General features: G+C 41.7%; 1 protein-coding gene across 4 annotated transcripts in view; it reads right to left on the minus strand.

Annotated features, from left to right (window-relative positions):
* LOC111820089 (AT-rich interactive domain-containing protein 1B-like) overlaps positions 1-19,644 on the minus strand; it is a 394,067-nt gene that overhangs the window by 36,457 nt on the left and 337,966 nt on the right. For all 4 annotated transcript variants that reach the window (XM_023728860.1, XM_023728854.1, XM_023728864.1 and 1 more), the window contains one exon: positions 17,093-17,182. In XM_023728860.1, the coding sequence (XP_023584628.1) occupies positions 17,093-17,182 (90 nt within the window). The remainder of the gene's footprint in view (positions 1-17,092; positions 17,183-19,644) is intronic.

Below are 19,644 nucleotides of genomic sequence, written 5' to 3' on the forward strand. Positions count from 1 at the left end.
ACTCCATGTACATCCTTCCTGATCAACAGTTACAGTACAGACGAGCTCTGAGGAGCATAGGACTCCATGTACACCCTTCCTGATCAGGCAGATTCCCCTGAGTTTGCCTATTTAAAAAAAAAAAAAAAAAAAAAAAAAATCCAGATTCCAGTTAAGTGCCTGGATAGACTCTCAATGTAAAGAGCAGGGACCGTGAATTTGTTTGTTAATGGACCTCAAGCACCTACAGCAACTACTAGCTTGGTAAACATCTGTGAATGGATGAGTACTCCATTAGGTTTTTTGGTGGGGCTTTAAAAGGCAGAACAGAATCCAAAAGAAGACTATTCTCATTTGAGCTATAAGGAAAGCCACCCAGGATGGTCACTGAGGATGAGAATGTGCTGCTCCTCTGCTGGGGCCTTGTCTCTCAGCTCTGAGGCTCTCACCATAAAAGCCAGATCTTGTCCGCAACTGCTTCGTCTACCTTAGAAGAGGCTCACGCTTTGCCCTAAAATTTATTCCAAAGGCATATAGTGTTAATTTAGATACCTGATCCTGATTCCATAATTTTTTGAGTTCCACAGTCTATGTATCCAATAGCTACAGACAGGATTGGGCTCCCAGGATCTTGTCTGGAGTGTTTCACTCTGCACTCGAAGGACTATTTTCTTCAGGGTCATTCTCCTAAGCTATATTAATATCAATGGAAAATTTCTAGACAGATAATCTATTCTTGTCATATGGTAGTGGAAGTAACGTTAAGTGTATGTCTGGGAAAAACGCTATTTCAATCTCTATTACAGAAACTTAGTATTAAAAATCAAGTCAAAGAGACATTTTTCTCTTCTCTCAAGTTGTTGTTGTTTTAACCCCTTCATTGCTATCCTGGAAAACCAGTCCAACAGAAAATGACCATTCCCAAAATGTCTATCTACATTATCATCTAAAGTAAGTTTTCAAGACCTTTCAGATATTGTCTTCAGCACTGTACTATTTATGGTTTATTAAGTGGATTTTTTCCCCTATACATGGTTCTCTTATTTGTAAAAAAGAAAATTCTTATAGACATGATTTAGCTGTCTAAACTTTAGCAGATTAAAAAGAAAAATTTAAAGCAATTGATTTACGCACTGATTACAAATAAATCAGTTTCCACATAAGACATGAAACTGAATGCAGAGTATTTTTATGCTGTGGGAATGAGGAAAAATGCTTTACAGGACAAGAGGGGGATACACTTATCTTTATTTAGAGGTACTACAGAGTTCTCAAACATAAAAAGAAGTTATATTTAATTATAAAGTAAGCTTATAGGAGCCCTGCTGGCACACTGGTTAAGTACTCAGCTGCTAATCAAAACGTCGGCAGTTCGAACTCACCAGCCGCTCCAGGAAGATGTGGCAGTCTGCTTCTGTAAAGATTACAGCCTTGGAAACTCTATACAGGCAGTTCTACTCTGTCCCATAGGGTTGCTGTGAGCCGGAATCGACTTGACGGCAATAGGTTTTTGTTTTGGTGGTGCAATGGTTAAATGCTCGACCACTAACCAAAAGGTTGGTGGTTCGAACCTACCAGTGGCTCTGCAGGAGAAAGACCTGGCGGATCTGCTCCCATAATGATTAGAGCCTGGGAAACCCTATGGAGTGGTTCTACTCTGTCACATGGGGTTCCTATGAGTTGGAATCAACTCGAAGGCTCCTAATAACAAGAAGTAAGTATTAACAATTCAAATAAAAACAAACAAACAAACTCAGAACAATTGATCCTGTCTTCTTAAAAAGTAAGCTTATGCTTTAAAGCCTATTTGGGGGACATGATACGTAGGCAACAGAAAGTTCCATGAATCCCAGCAGTCAACGACAGGCTGTCACAAACCCCAAATGGCTACAATGGGTTACAGTAAAGGACCATCCAGTGAAAGTATCCCCAAGTTGAAGGGTGTTACAAAGAAACACCAAGAAACCAAGTCAAACAAATAATGAAGGCAAAACCAGGAAATTTCAGAAAACTAAACCGGAAGGAATTTTAACTTGAATCCTAGCCTCCAACAGCGCATCCTTTCCTCTTCATGTAATACAACAATTTTTGCAACCTAAGTATTAGGGACTTAAATCCGGTTGGAAAAAACAGGGTTCAGCACAAAGTCCAAATCATGGTTCATCCTACCCACGAAAGAGAAAAAGGAAGGGAGGGAGCGGGAGAGAGACCAAGCCCAGGCGGACGCACAGAGCAGGGGAGCACAGAACCAATCACAGAAAGACTAGATTTCTTCATCAAAGGCGCCTCTTTGGCTAGCCCAGAGCTATGGCATTGTCAGGATACCAGTAACATCTCCAAGGTTCCAGGAGCCACCAAAAGGCATGGCATGTTTTCCCTCTGGCACATGGACAATTTATTTTCATGTTGGCATCTGCTAAAAATTCACAGAACTGCCTTGTTTCTTCAAGCCTGTTCAATGAAGGATGCTTCACCACATGTGTGAAATAATGGTCACACGCTGTACCACCTTAGCAGAGCATCTCCAGCTAGAAAAACAGGCAGAGCTATTTCTCTTCACAAATAGGTGTCAGATTCATACTTGGAGAGAAAAATAGTTTTTTAAAAATATTCTTGGTACATTTTAATATCTTCAGTGTTTATTTACCTGCCTGCTTGTCCTCTCAACATGAATTGCCTCCAGGAAGACAGAAACTAATGACCTGTTCAAGGCCTCACCCAGGCCCCTCCGAGTTCCAGCTGTGCTAGTAGGTTAACTGGTAGACCTGCTCCCCTTCTTTCTCTGCTACTATAGCGCCCTATATTCGGAGACACACACAACAGCATCAAAAGTTTTCCCCTTCCATCCCCACAGAATCCTTTTAGCTACTCAGTAGTCTTGAAATTTACACCGTCTATCACTGGGTAAATGAGAATCAGGGGAGGGATGAGAGGGATTATCCAGCTGGTAAATGGGGACAAAGTATCTGGCCTTTCTTTATACAAATCTTTTAAGTTCTAGTCGCAAATGTCAGCTTCAGTGCTAAGGGCAAAGACAGGCGTATTTATGTCACTCTGTGCATACTTTCTAAGGCTTTTAACCCAGGTCTCACCTGACCTATTTGTATCTGACACTTAAATGTATTATTAATATTTGCACAGTGGTTTAAAATTTGTAACTTTCAGATACAAGATCTCATTTGATTCGCGCAGCAAATCCATGGGGCACTCTGATCCTTGCTTTACATAAGAGGAAGCGGAGGCTTAATGAATTGTTCAAGGTCACAAAACTAGTTAGTGGTAAAGCCTGCACCTAAACCTAGATCTTCTGGTTGGAAAGTCCCTGCAGATTAAAATGTAAATGCGAGCATATGAAATACTAGGCACTCGAGTTGGTAGGAAACTGAACAAGGCAACACAGTCCTTGCTCTCACGGAGCTCTAGTGGGCCAGAGAGTTAGTCCCTTGATGCCATCAATGGGTCGTGTGTACTATCCTACCAGACTGCATGCAGAGGGTGCCTCGCCTGTAGGGGGCAGCACCATGACATGTAATGCTTCATTCGTTTACTAAGCAAACATTAACCTAAGTGCCTAATACTGCTCGGCTATCTGGGACTTAAAGGATTAGCACATGCTAACCCGGCAAGAGGAGTCCCCGGGTGGTGCAAACGGTTAAGTCTCAACTACTAGATTGGTGGTTGGAACCCATCCAGAGACACCCAGGAAGACAGGCCTGGAGATCTGCTTCCAAAAGGCCACAGCCTTGAAAACCCTATAGAGCAGTTCTACTCTGCACACATGGGGTCACCAGGAGTTGGAACTGACTCCGTGGCAACTAACAAGAACGACAGCATCAGTCAGGCAAGGAGATGGCATACGGGGTGGGGTGGGGTGGGAGTGGGGGTGGCAAAAGGTTTGCAGTTGGAGAGGAGAGCTTACATAAAGATCCCAAAAGAGATTCAGTGGTGAGGCAGAAGAACAGAAAGGGAGGCTGGGCTGCATACGAAAGGGCCTCAAAACCAAGAAAATCAGTGCAGCCTTGACCCAAAGGCAATGATCATGGCAATGACATGATCTATTCGGTATTCTGGAAAGGTCATTCTGAATGAAGCAGGGGAAATGGACTGGAACGAACAAGGCTTAGGGCGGGAAGAACAGCTGGGAGGTTGCTGAAGTGACCTAGGTGGCCTGGATTAGGGTGGTGACAATGGATACCGAGAAACAAGGACAAGTGGGAGCCACTGTAGCGGCAGAGCTAACAGAACCTGGGGGCTGGAGTTTGGGGGTGAGGCTGGTGAGGGAGAAAAAGAAACCAAGGATGCTATCTAGCTTTCTGGCTTGGGAAAATCCACAGACCAACACTCTTTCACTGAGCTTGTTGTTAGCGGCCACCCAGTCGATTCTGACTCATGGCATCCCTATGTGTTTCAGAGTAGAACTGTTCCACAGGGTTTTACGTCTGTGACTTTCTGGAAGTGGATCACCAGGCCTGCCTTTTGAAGTGCCTCTGGGTGGGCTCCGACTGCCAATCTTTCAGCCAGTAGTCGAGTGTCACCCAGGAACTCCTTTCACTAAGGTGCTGCTGTTTACTGTCCAGTCAACTTTGACTCACAGTGATCATACAGGACAGAGCAGAACTGTCCCATAGGGTTTCCTAGGCAGTGGTTAAGAGCTTGCCTATTGACCAAAAGGCTGGCAGTTTGAATCCTAGGGGGCAGTTCTACGCTGTCCTATAGGGTCGCTAGGAGTCAGAACCAACTTGATGGCAACGGGTTTGTTTGTTTTTTTGGACTCTCTACTGGAGCAGATCTCCAAGTCTTTTCGCCTGTGGAACTGCCAGTGAGTTTGAACCGCCAACCTTTCGGTTATGCCGAGTGATTAACCACTGCTCCACCAGGGCTCCTTCACTGAGGTACAGAGCACAAAAGGAACTGGAGAAAAACATGTTGTTATACATGAGTATATGCAATATACAATATTTAATTTACCTATGATCCAGATGTCCTCACATGCTTTCACTTAAGAATAATGAGCTGAGTACAAATTAGTCTAAACTGTTACAAGTAAGCTTTACTTGGCAATTTAAAAAAATATATTCATGAACAGTGAAACCTGTGAGAGCCAGAATTCGACGGGACTGGCTTGTTTTTCTGCATCTCCCAAGTTTTCTGCCTCTGACAGCGTGCAGTCTCACCACTTTTCTATCCCTCTATTGGTGGAGAATATTGGAGTTTCCCTTCTCTGCTACGTCTCCATCTCACACAGGTTCCAGCTTTTGCAGGTATTACTGTAACAAAAAGTAACAAAACTACACTTCTTTTAAAATAATTCAAACATGTAGACTGTCCATCACTCAGGGAATATAAATGGATCTCTACTATACCTCTGGATAGTAGACTTATAGGAACTGAACACTAACCCTAATACAAGCCCACTATACTAGGATTCCCTTCATCAATGACCAGCTACGGCCCGCTCTGCAATCACAGCCTAGAGGCAGAGTTTGGAGGCTGAAGAAATTAGAAATGGCTTTCTAGAGTGAAGCCTACATATTCTCTATTGTATATAATTTCCCATTCAAGTTTACGCCCATCTTTCACAGATCATAAAAAAGGATCCTCAGTTAAGAGACAGGCTAAATTAATTGCAACTGGGGGTGGGGGAAGACTATCATTAATGCCTTAACATGCTGATCTGCTGTGCTTACACGGCATACATCAGGAAAGTGATGTATTTTCTCAACTTGACAATACCCTCTTAACAAAAGGCAACATCATCTTGTATTTAGTATGCTCACAGCACAAGTCTTAAGAACACCTTTATACACAAAGGTAATTAGACAGGTAGATTAAGAGAACATTTTCTGCTGCTCAGTCTGCCCTACCACACATCTCAGATGTGCAGATTGACTGACATACTAAGATTGAGAATCCAATAGAAAGAGGAAGAAAATCGTTTCTGTAGTTTGCAAAAGCAAATACATAAATAAACCCTACTTCTAACTCCTTAACAATGACCTTGCTGTTCTCCTTCATTTATGGATTACTTTGTTAATCTGTCCTGGACAATTAAGGAATCATGTCAATTAAGATATTCAAAAGTAATTTTTAAAATCTCAAAACTAATTTTTGGTGCAAGTATCATTATGAAACCAGACAGTAGCATTAAAAACTTATCAGAATTTTTATTTACTTCCACTAAAATACCCTTCTCATCTGTCAGTTTGTCAACTACATCTGTTGGAAGACATGCTGGAGAAACTTAACATCCTCAGTCAGAATAAGGCCAGGGGCCGACTATGGAATAGACCATCAATTGCTCACATGCAACTTCAAGTTGAAGCTGAAGTAAATAAAACAAGTCCATGAGAGCCAAAGTATGATCCTGAGTATATCTCACCTGAATTTAGAGGCCATCTCAAGAACAGATTTGACGCAATGAACACTAAGGACTGAAGACCAGATGAGTTGTGGAATGATATCAAGGACATCATACATGAAGGAAGAAAAGGTCATTAAAAAGACAGGAAAGAAAGAAAATACAAAATGGATGTCAGAAGAGATTCTGAAACTTGGTCTTGAATGTACAGTAGCTAAAGTGAATGGAATAAATGATGAAATAAAAGAGCTCAACAGAAAATTTCAAAGGGTGGCTTAAGAAGACAAAGTAACATATTATAATGAAATATGCAAAGACCTGGAGTTAGAAAACCAAAGGGGAAGGACATGCTTGGCGTTTCTCAAGTTGAAAGAACTTAAGAAAAACTTCAAGTCTTATAAGTTGCAATACTGAAGGATTCTGTGGGCAAAATATTGACTGACGCAGGAAGCGTCAAAAGAAGACAGAAGGAATACACAGAGTCACTATACCCAAAAGAATTGATCGACGTTCAACTATTTCATGAGGTACCATATGATCAAGAACCAATGGTACTGAAGGAAGAAGCCCAAGTTGCACCAAAGACACTGGGGAAAAACAAGGCTCCAGGAATGGACGGAATACCAACTGAGATGTTTCAACAAACCAAGAAATTTTGAAGACAGCTACCTGGCCAACCGACTAGAAGAGATTCATATTTGTACCCATTCCAAAGAAAGGTGATCCAATAGAATGCAGAAATTATTAAACAATATCATTAACAGGACATGTAAGTAAAATTTTGCTGAAGATAATTCAAAAATGGTTCCAGCAGTACATCAACAGGGAAGTGCCAGAAATTCAAGCTGGATTCAGAAGAGGACATGGAAAGAGGGATATCATTGCTAATGTCAGATGGATGTTGGCTGAAAGCAGAGAATACCAGAAAGATGTCTACCTGTGTTTTATTGACTATACAAAGGCATTTGACTGTGTGGATTATAATGAATTATGGATAACACTTAATCGTGCTCATTCAGAACCTGTACATAGACCAAGAGACAGTCATTCAAACAGAACAAGGGGATACTGTGTGGTTTAAAATAAGGAAAGGTGTGAGTAAGGGTTGTATTCTTTCACCATACGTATTCAATCTGTATGCTAAGCAAATGATCTGTGAAGCTGCACTATATGAGGAAGAACTTGACATCAGGATTGGAGAAAGACTCATTAACAACCTGCGATATGCAAATGAAACAACCTTGCTTGCTGAAAGCAAAGAGGACTTGAAGCACTTACTGATGAAGATCAGAGACTACAACTTTCAGTATGGATTACACCTCAACATAAAGGAAACAAAAATCCTCAAAACTGGACCAATAAGCAACCTCATGATAAATGGAGAAAATACTGAAGTTGTCAAGAATTTCATTTTACTCGGATCCACAATCAACGCCCATTGGAAGTAGCAGTCAAGAAATCAAACAACCTCTTTAAAGTGTTAAAAAACAAAGACATCACTTTGAGGAGTAAGGTGCGCCTGACCCAAATCATGGTATTTTCAATCACCTCATATGTATGCGAAAAGCTTGACAATGAATAAGGAAGACTGAAGAAGAATTGATGCCTTCAACTATGGTGCTGGAGAATACTGAATATACCATGGATTGTCAAAAGAATGAACAAATCTGCTTTGGAAGAAGTACAGCCAGAATGCTCTTTAGAAGTGAGGATGGCAAGACTTCATCTTACGTATCTTGGACGTGTTATCAGCAGGAACCAGTTCCTGGAGAAGGATGTCATGCTTGGTAAGGTAGAGGGGCAGTGAAAAAGAGGAAGACCCTCCATGAGATGGATTGACACAGCGGCTGAAACAATGGGCTCAAACACAGCAATGATTGTGAGGATGGCGAAGGGCCCAGCAAGTGTTTCATTCTGTTGTACAAAGGGTCTCTATGATTTAGAACCAACTCGATGGCACCTAACAACAACAAATATCTCTGGGTTCTAAAGAGCTTGGGCACAGCTATGCATACTTTCTAGACACAACCAAAGACCTTATGGGATTATTCTACTGGGTTTGAGGGTTTAGGACCATAGTGCCATGGGGCAACTCAGTCAACTGATATAATACAGTCCATAAAAATAACATTCTACATCCTAGTTTGGTGAGTAGCATCTGGGGTCTTAAAAGCTTGCGAGTGGCTGTCTAAGATACAACTATTGGTCTCTTCTCATATGGAGCTAAAGAGAAAGAAGGAAACCAAAGACTTAAAGAAGAAAGTAGCCTATAGAACCAACAGTCTACACAAACAACGACATCACCTACCTTGAGACCAGAAGAACTAGATGGTGCCCGGCTTCCACTACGGACCATTCCAACCAGGGACTCAATAGATAGTCCCAGATAGAATGGGAGAAAAATGTAGAACAAAACTCAAATTCCTAAAAGAAGGCCAGACTTACTGGACCAAAAGAGATTAGATGAATCCCCAAGACTACTGCCCTGACATACTCTTTAAAATTGGAATTCAAACCACTCCCAGACGTCACCTTTCAGCCAAATGACAGAAGGGCCCATAAAATAAATAATATCACCCATGAGTACTGTGCACCTCAAAATAAATGTCTAGATGAAACCAAATGGTTAACACTTACCCTAGATCAAAGATGAGAAGGCTAGGGGGTACAGGGAAGTCAGATTAGTGGAAACAGAACAACCAAAATGGAAATAACGAGAATGTTGATATATTATGAAGTATGGAACCAATGTCACTGAACAATATGTACAGAAATTGTTAAATGAGAATCTAATTTTCCATGTAAACTTTCACTAAAAACACAATAAAATATTTTCAAAAACAAAAACAAAGGGAGGGCGGAGAAGTCCTCTGAAAATTCAGTTAGCAACTGGCTCTCAGACTTGCACCATGAAGGGGCAGTGGTAGAAACGTTTGGGAAGAATGAGGGGCAGAAGTGGTAGTATTAATTTGGCACAAGATCAAAATGCTTACAGTGTTTTAAGAGAGAAACACTCTATGCTACAGCAAATGACTCAGATTGGTACTTATTACATGCTAAGCTTAAGAAACTTAAGAACAAGAACTATTTTATTATTTGGGTGTTCTATGGTTTGGAGCCCTGATGGCGCAGTGGTTAAGAGCTTGGCTGCTAACCAAAAGGTCAGCAGTTCAAATCTACCAGCTGCACCTTGGAAACTCTATGGGGCAGTTCTATTCTGTCCTACAGGGTTGCTGTGAGTCGGAATCAATGCGATGGCAACAGGTATTAGGTATGGTTTGGAAGGTTGTGACATCATTGAATGGGTGACGGGTGTTAAAGCTTATTTTCAGTGGTCAAGCTCAATCTCTCCAACTCTATTATTAGCTAAGTTCTGTTGTAGACCTAAGGATGCAGAGTTTAAGGAAGACGCAGTTCTGGTCTCAGAAAGCTCAGTCTAACCCACAGTATAAGATTCCGAATTTAAGAGACCTCTTTTGCCCCCTGGTTTTGAAACGAGTTAAGATTTGCCCTCAGCAAATAGAATGTGAGCAGAAATTTGACAAGGAATTCTATTCAGACTTTGAAAACAAGCTAAAATACACCAGGGCATTTAACATTTGGAGTTAATAATGGGAGAAAAAAATCAGAATAATGAAAACATTCTACTCAGCCAGTCTAAATAAAATGTGTAAGTTTGAAATCTCAGACTTTTTAAGTATAGAAATTCTGATTCACCTTTTGTGGTGGCACACAAAAAGAACATCTAAATGCCTGATCACACCCCATCTGCTATCCACTTTTTTTTGTTAACAGTTCTATTTATATTTATAAAAATGCAGCTACTGATAAATATCACTCTGTGACGATCGGAGTCCAGAGATGAGATTTTTGAGAGACTGCTGGCATACAGCTGTCAAGAACTCTAGCTTTGGCCGGGTAAACTATCCGAGACTTAGAAAAACGCAAAATTTTGTTATCTCTTTTCTCCTCGCCCTGCCCCTGCAGAGTAAATAAGTTCAGGACTCGCCTAGCTCATCTCACTTCAATACCACTGAAATAGTAAGCGCCACCTCTCAACCAGGTACAGGGAGCCGGCATGTCCTGACTATATGCCCCTTTTTAAACAGTAGGGAGAAATAAAAGGTCGCCGTGTAGGTCAGCACGGTGGATGAAAATGAAGGTTAGCGCGGTTGCTATTCAATGATTCTGCAAGATTTCACCCCGGATGCCTTCCATACAGATCTGACGGCACAGAATGGTGCCAAGAACTGCCTCCAGCAACGGAATACATTTCCCGACACATCACAGGCCTGGAGCAGCATCAATTCTGTGCTCCATCCGTGTCCAAAAGGCAAAGTTGTGAGTGGGTCTGTCTCAGCATATCTCAAGGACTAATTAAACCCTCATTATCACCTTCTAATTATTCAAACACTATGGGATTGCACCAAGGAAGTCCCTGCTGGCGCGCTAGATGAAAAGGGTTAAATAACCTACGTTGATTTTGAGAATCCAGACCTAGTTCAGACCTTCAGAAAACCATCAGCATTAACATGAATATTTAACTAGACACCACTGTGAAAATTAAAAGGGGATTCAATTAAAAGGTTTTCAAAAAATTAATTCTGACCTCTCTACATCTGTCCAAATAAATAAGGCTTCTTTAAATGTTTTCACCTAATTGCTAATCCAATAAACTAGAAGGGCATTTGCTAGTTTCATTAAGCTTAACATTTTATAGGGGTTAAAAATGCGATCATTTTAACGTTAATAATAATCATACTTATTTATTGATCACATGACTATTTCATCACCCCCCCCGTCACCCCCCCACCAACACACACACACCAGCCCTCTTGGAAAAGAGGCCAGCACATTAATTAAGCCATTTCCTATACCTCTTTGCAAATTTTAAGATACAGATTTAAGGATATTTTTTCTTAAAAAGGGTAAGACGAATCTAAACTTGTTAGCTTACAATTTTCCTGTAAAATTTATCCCAGTATTTTAGAGTTATCTTAATGTTTCCTCCAATGTCTTAGGTGGCACAATTTATTCTACTTTTTTTTGGGGGGGGTAGTGGGGTACCGCACTTAGATAGTAATTCTATCTGTTGTTATATGAACACTATAGGGAGCAGACTGGGTTTAAAATAGAAACCAATGGCAAGTGTTCTATAGAATACTGAGGTGTTAACCCTCCCCCTTTAAAAGAATTTATATCAGGCTCTGAAGAAGTTAAGACCAAAGAATTTGAACTTTTTTTATTCAGTTCTAGCAGAACATAACATACAAACAAGACTACCTCAGGGAATAAAGTGACAGACGGACACCTGAAGTGCTTCCCCTCGTTGTTGTAACCTATGATGCCATGCCCTATTTATTTGCACACCTTTTACAGAAAGAAAATATAAACCTGCAGAAGCGCACAGCTTTCCTCATCTATGCACAATGAAGGGAAATGGGTCCGTGACTGAGGTCCTCTGACAAAACTCAAGATTGGTGCCACCAGATGAGAAGGGTACTGACCAGAGGCAGACCAGGGATACAGGGACGAGAAGCTCTGCTGCTCAGGGGGACGTCTGGGCACCTCACCTATTGCTCTCCTCCTGGGCACAAGGAGGGCTGTGCTTTGTCACTGCAGTCCAGACCCCAGGACAGGCTCACATTCGTAAAGTTCTTCAACAGAGTGCATCGCTGACTCATCTCAGCTCCTCCTCAGAGGGGATACAAAGGCCAAGCCTGAAGGGCTGACAGCAGAGCAAGAATTCAGCTTCCTGGGCTGGAGGGGCAGACGCCCAGGGCAGTGCGGTCAGGACCTCTGAGCCCCATGAGGATGTGGGGGCAGAGCCGGGAAGTGCACTACAGGAAGTGGCTGCATCCTCTCCTGCTTTGTGTAGATATCGCTGTGCAGGTAAGGGTGTTTCTAGACTCTCTGACATGAAAAGAAAACAGATCTCCTGTGGGCGCATCAGAGAAAACGTGTCTGTGGAGTCCCCCCGGTAACATCGTGCATTGCGGGTGCGGGTAGTAAAGCACAAATGAAGAATAAATTATAGAAGCCACTCGAAGAATACAAAACAAGCGCAGAAAGAACTGTTCAGCTTGGTTATTTTAGCACTTAGCAGTACAGAAGCAAAGTTCTTCTCTATCACATCCATCGTTTCTGAGAATAATACATTTTTTAAAAGATGCTGACTCATCCATTTCCCCCCCATCTGCTTCTTTTATCATTTCCTTAAATAAGCGGGAAATATATCAATTGTAAAGGCATAAATGAAGTTAAACTACTTTTCAATGCCTGAGAGTCAACGATGAGGAATTTTCTAGCAAGTGGTTTCTTAGACCTACTTAGTACTGAGTTCCATGTACACTGTTGGCACACACCAAATGACGGTAAAACAAACAAGAAAAACACTTCTGTGATTGCACTGAAGCTCAGAAATGACTTTTATTTGCCATTAAAACACTTGATCAAATGTCATTAAGAGCTAACATTTCTTTGCAGATTTTAACAAATAACAAAGCCATTTTCTCTGGAACCATGCCACCTAATTTTAGAGGATTTAATTAATGCATCGGAACGCATCATCCATCATAACAGTCACTTTAAAATATGAAATTTTCCTTTTTAGGGGGTTGTCCGAACAATAAAAGGCACAAAAGGGAATGCACGTAAGCACGTAAGGTGTCTAGCACAGTCTCTCAGAGGAGGGCCGGGGACACGTTCATAAAAATCAATTCTGATTTAGCAATTTATAAAACTTACATCTGCTATTTGAAGGAAGGTGGAGCCCTGGTGGTGCACTGGTTGACAGCTCAGCTGCTAAACAAAAGGTTGGCAGTTCAAATCCACCAACTGCTCCTTGGAAACCCTATGGGGCAGTTCTACTGTCCTACAAGGTTGCTATGAGTCGGAACTGACTTGACAGCAACAGGTTTGGTTTTATTTTTTGGTTATTTGAAGGAAATGGTCATTTATAACCACCCAAACCGTTATGTATCCATTGTCAACTACCAAAACCACAGTGCAATACAATAGTCAGAGAGGAACAAACAACACCTGAAGTATCTATAAAGTTGTCGTATCCATACAGTGATACCCCGAGTGGAAAAGTCTAGGTTCTGCCCTGAAATGGTACTAGTTTAAGTTAGAACTTTAAGTTAACTAGGCTTCTTCACTGTTGTCCCTTCCCTCACACTTAGGTTTTCTGCATTTACAAATTTCTTAAACACACACCAATTGGAAAGCATTGGGGAGGTGATATTGGAGGATATGGGAGCGATTTCTCTTTTTTGCTTCTTAGTAACAGAAGTTAAAATTGTAGGATTTCCAAACAAGGGATCCCCAATCCTTTAACACTTGCGAAAATGAACAGAAGTCTACCAGTGGCAGTGAGGGAGCAGGGTTCCGGTGAAGCGGAAAGGAAAGAACGAGGGGGAAGGTGCTAGCTCCGGGTCTGGCCTGAGTTGTTGCTTGGCACAGCAGAATTTCTTGTTTTCCTTTCCCTTCTACTTTCCTGACCAGCAGTGCAATGTTGGTGCGAGCCAAGGACAAAGGAAAGAAGTTGGGTGAGACTTCCCCCTTGCTTGGTGCTGCTGCACCTGCCATTAACTTATGTGATGTCTTCACGATGGCCAGAGCCACATGAGCAGGTAGCACAGAACAAGCCATTTATAGAGTGGCATGAGACACGAGTGACTTATAGGAGGCCGCAGACGGGAGTTTAGAGAAACAAATGCCGACATTCACACAATTATTAACACCTAGTATCCTCACAGGGTTGCTATGAGCCGGAATCGACAGGTTTGGTTTGGCTGGTTTTATCCCTTTCAAGGATGATTATTTTTTTTTTGATGATGTCATGTGTGTTCACTATGCAATGGATGCTGAATCATCATTTGCTGGTAGTCTTTTATTATATGAAAAATGGGGTGCCAACTGCAAGCAGGCCACATCGGTCCCATGCTCCATACAATACACATCACAAACGTGGTATATATTGGTCCTCTGGCCCAGGAAGTGTATAAAAGATGTCATCAGGGAGGTGACTAATACAAGTGGGCCACATTGGTCCCATGTTCCATAAAGTACATCACATACACAGTACATGTTGGTACCGTAGTACCGGCCCAAGATGTGCATTGCAAACTGTTTTCACACCAAAAATAACTCAATTTACTTGAATATCTCTGAATGCTGGTAACCATACCTTCCCATTAACACAAAGGAAATAGTAAACATGCTTGCAAGCCTTATCTCACTGTACAGAAGCCAAAATCACACAAGTTCCACACAACCACTTCTCCGGGAAGCATCCCCTCATACCAAGTGCTCACAACACTCAAACGTGGCGCAGCCCAACTTCCTTGTTTTTCAGGTTGTTGCACCAGTATCTGCCATGAGGCTAGAACGTACTAGACTGGATCAAACGCCTGTCAATAAACCTCCAGGGGCGGGAAATGTAACTTGTGCATAAATATCCCAGAGCCCATGAACGAGTTACAAGGCAGTGGTCCTAGATCAGTAGCATCAGCATCACCTGGGAACTTGTCAGACGTACAGATTTTCACCCCACCCCAACCCGTTGTTGGTAAGTAGATTCCGACTCATAGTGACCTTATAGGACAAGGCAGAACTGTCCCATAGGGTTTCCAAGGAGCAGCTAAAGGATTCGAACTACCAACCTTCTGGTGAGCAGTCGAACTCTTAACCACTGTGCCACAGGGGCTCCCCTTTGGCCCCGCCCCAGACCTACTGAACCAGAAACTTTGGAGTGAGGCCTAGTGATCTGTTTTCACAAGTCTTCCAGGTGATTCTGATGCACCCTAAAGCTTGAGAATCACTAACTATTCCATTATTAAAACATAGTATCTCTATAATGGAATCAGTTATTAACTATACATTGAATTATAAGAACAAAGTTAATTATGCAAAGGTATTAGAAGATGAAAAATTCATTTTATCCCTACTCATCATTCCCTTCACGATAACTGAGGTGTAGATGAGGCTAATTCATCTTTTCATTTGCATGACTTTCCAAATCAACTTGGGGCTGAGTTTTTACTGTGTAAAATAACGTAAACCTTATAATTCTAATTAGAAGCAAATCATCATCTCTACAACTCATGAAGAAATAATTATAAATATCAGGAACCTTTTAAACATCAGCTACTGAGTTGGCAACTCTGGTCTCCTGGGCTGGTGTGAGAGAGACAGGGAGTGATAAAAAGTGGCCTGTTCCGTGGGGTGGGGCAGGGATGGGAGGTCGGGGGGCCTTGACTCACAGGCATTGGGCAAGTGACTGGCACGGCACGAAGTGGTGCAGTGGGTCTGTAACCCCTGGTCTACATTAATCTAGATTAAAATCACCACCACCACCACCACCAACAAAAGCAGCTTTACCAGGGAAGGGAGGAGGACAGAGATAAACAAATGAAGATCCAGGGAATCTACCGAGGCGATGGTACATGCATTTTAGGGGAAGACACGCAGAGCTGAACGGAAGGTCCACGTGTGTGCAGACGTGGGACAATATGGATGCTCAAAGGCTTCCGGGACCCTCTCCCTTTCTGCATAAGTAAACAGCACTAAATTGGGAGCCAGAAGCCCCAAGCTGTTCTTTCTGGCTCTTGTACTAACTAGCTTCTGAGGATAAGCAAGTCATAGATAACCATTATAGTCCTCAGTTTCTCTATTTGAAAACTGAGGTGACTGCACTATATGATCTTCTAGGTCTGCTCCAGGTCTAGGATCCAACAATTTCATAATACAAGGTCTTGCTATGTGTTTAAAATTTGACTATGAAATATCACGGGACGAGTAATTGATCAGAACATCTGAACACACAACACACACCACACACACACACACACACAACACACACACAACACACACACACACACACACACACACACACACACACACACACTAAAACATTTCACTTCATTAGGACCAATACAGTCTTCCCTCAGCATCCACAGGGGATTGGTTCCAGGACACCGTGGATACCCAAATCCAAAGATGCTCAAGTCTCTTATATAAAATAGTGTAGTATTTGCATATAACTCTCACACACCCTCCTGCATATTTTAAATCACCTCTAGATTACTTACAATACCTAATGCACATAAATGCTATGTAAATAGTTGTTATACTGTATCGTATAACAACTTTTTTCCCCCCAAATATTTTCGACCTGCAGTTGGTTGAATCTGTGGATGCAGAACCCGCAGATACGGAGGGCTGACTGTGTACAAACCGAGTCATTCACAGTTATTTAATACAGCCAGACCTATGTTAGACTATGGTTGTTGTCACGTGCCCTTGAGTCAATTCCGACTCTTAGTGACCTTATAGGACACAGTAAAACTATCCCATAGGGTTTCTTAGGCTGAAATCTTTATGCGAGCACATTGCCAGGTCTTTTCTCCTGAGCAGCTGCTGGTGGGTTGGAACCGCTAACGTTTTGGTTAGCAGGCAAGCGTTTAACCATTGTGCCACCAGGGCTGGTGTATAAACTCTGCTTCATGGTGCTATGTGGACCTATATAGTCTTTGGGCCTTGAACCACACCTTCATAAAACGTCACCAAACCTGCAAGAAAGAATCCTTCCTTTTCCATATTTGTTGTTACACATACGTTGTTTCTGTCTTTCATCCAGTAAGGAAACATATCCTTTTTAAAAAACCTAAGGAGATGCACAGGTAAGCAAATTCATATAAGCCTTATACACTCAAAACACAAGTGGTCTGTAGCTAGGAACTGAAGACTGACCTCTTTCCTGTGGCATTGGTGACTGGCTCATGGCAGGGTGGACGCTGGATTCCGACTGGCTGCCGGGAGGCTGCGGCGGCATCTGACTGCCTGTAACACAGGGGGAGGTGGGGGTGGGAGCCTTTGCATTAATACCGCAATGGTGCACAGCCAAGACAGAGCCACACTGAGTAAACCTTCTGATCACAAAAGGGACAGCCCCCCACAGAAAAATAGCTCCCGAAGTGTGATATTTCACTTTTTTTAAATGAAGAGGAAATATGTATAAACATATTTAGCTAAAGACCTCCTGAAAAGTTTTATTTCTTACTGAATGAGTTCCCAAACACAGACATGAATCAATTTGTAGCTGAAATCTGACACACTTTTTCAGTGAATTTAACAAAAACTAAGACTGCTGAACCAAACTCACCCTCCCCTTCCCCCTGACCTTAAAATAACCGCCAAGCAGGTAGGCATGCATAGCTGCCAACAATTTTTTACTGGTAATATTCAATCAATACAGTCAGAGCAACAGATTTTTTAAAAATTAGTCAGTTATAGAATTTAACATAAATAGGAGAAGACCTTCATTAAAAACATAAACTACTATACAATATGATCATTAAAGAAGGGGGCACTACTCTGCATCTCTTTTCAATATTTACTGCTAATACAACACAGTTTCACATGCTTGATTTTACCTTGTTTCATGTTTGCACAGTTTGTCTTTTCAACTACAGGCAGTTCCCACGTTATGAATGACTGACTTACATATAACCTGGAGTTACAAATCAACCCCTGCAAAGCCTATTATATTAAAAATTTGAGGTACATACAATGGTTTGTGAAGCCCTGGTGGCATAGTGGTTAAGAGCTCGGCTGCTAACCAAAAGTTCAGAAGTTCAAATCCACCAGCCACTCCTTGGAGACCCGATGGGGCGGTTCTACTCTGTCCTATAGTGTAGCTGTGAGTCAGAACCGACTCAATGGCACCTAACAACAACTGTTCCTAATAACAAATGGGCGCTACTCTGTGAAGCGCATCAGAACATTATTATTATTGTATTATTATACTAAAGATGTTTTAATATATCTGAAAGTGTTTCTTTAATTTTTTTTATGTACAGAAAGATACACTATATGCTATATACTAAGACAAACGTTTGATCAACTAACATTAGATACCAACTGTGCCTAACTGTTCTAACTTATGTACAAATTCAGCTTAAAGACAGATTTAGGAAGGGAACTCGTTCATAATCTGGGGACTGCCTCTATATTGTAAGCTCCTGAGGCAGGAACCGTGTCTTTCACTTCCTTTTATCCTTCTATTAGCCCAACAGATATTGAATAAGTCTTTTCATTTAATGACCCTTAATCTGATAATACCAATTAAAGGAAAAGATACTTATTGTTTAATTGATCAAAGAGAGACGACGAGTCATATAAAGCAGGTGACTGGATTTTGAAATTTAAGAATCATTGGAGGTCTTTCCATTTCAACTCACTTTCTGGCTCAGAAGTTAGATACATTTCTAAGTCCAAAAACTATTAAAGAATAAAAAAAAGGCAGCTGAATTTAGCACAATTCTCAATGCACTAGCTCTCAAGGCATGAGGACCACGCTATCTGATTCTACCCCTCCCATTACTACGATAAATGGGAAAGACTGAAAGATCAAACTATACATGTATATATGTGTGTGTTTGTGTGTGTGCGCATATCATTTGCTGTTTGTTGCTGTCTAGTCACTTCTAACTCATGGCGATCTTATGTGTAACAGAACAAAATGTTTCCTGGTCCTGTACCATCTTCGCAATCATTGGCATATGTTTGCGTCCATTTTTGTGGCTACCGTGTCAATCCACCTCACTGAAGGTTTCCCTCATTTTCACTGACCCTTTACCAAACATGATGTTCTTTCCTAGGGACTGGTCTTTCCTGATGATGTGTCTAAAGTGAGTGAGTCAAAGTCTTGTTCCTTCTAAGGAACATTCTGGCTGTATTTCTTCCAAGACTGATGTGTTCATTTTCCTAGCAGGTCACGGTGTGCGTGCACCTGCACACATGCACGTGCGTGCACACACACACACACACACAGACACACACATCTCCCTGCCTGATCTTCTCATACGGTAGCCTAACGATCATGCTAGATCAAGCTAACTGCTTTCACCTGAAAAGACCTACTCTTCCATAGTTAAGTTTATTATTAACAAGAATCAGAATTAAGTAGAGAAGGAAATTAATGTCCTCTCCAATCCACCAGTGAGGGTCATGACACATCCATGGCACAGAGCTGGCGTTTACAGATGAACAAGATGGTGTTTTGTCATGCCCGGCACTCAGTCAGCCCGAGTGCAGATGGGAAGGGGCCCTCGCCCGGAGGCCCTCAGGATTGTCACCCATTACTGTTCTAACAAACAGCTGCCCCCGTGACAGCCAGAGAGGTAAGAAGATGGTTTTCAGTTCAGATAACAGGTATAAACAGTTCTTCAAAATACGTACTACTATAGTACTCAAATTATTTTCTGGCACTGGGGCTTCTCACTTTTAGAGAAGAATGTAAA

The sequence above is a fragment of the Trichechus manatus genome, unplaced genomic scaffold (genome assembly GCF_000243295.1).
Source record: "Trichechus manatus latirostris isolate Lorelei unplaced genomic scaffold, TriManLat1.0 scaffold00002, whole genome shotgun sequence".
NCBI classification, from domain to species: Eukaryota; Metazoa; Chordata; class Mammalia; order Sirenia; family Trichechidae; genus Trichechus; species Trichechus manatus.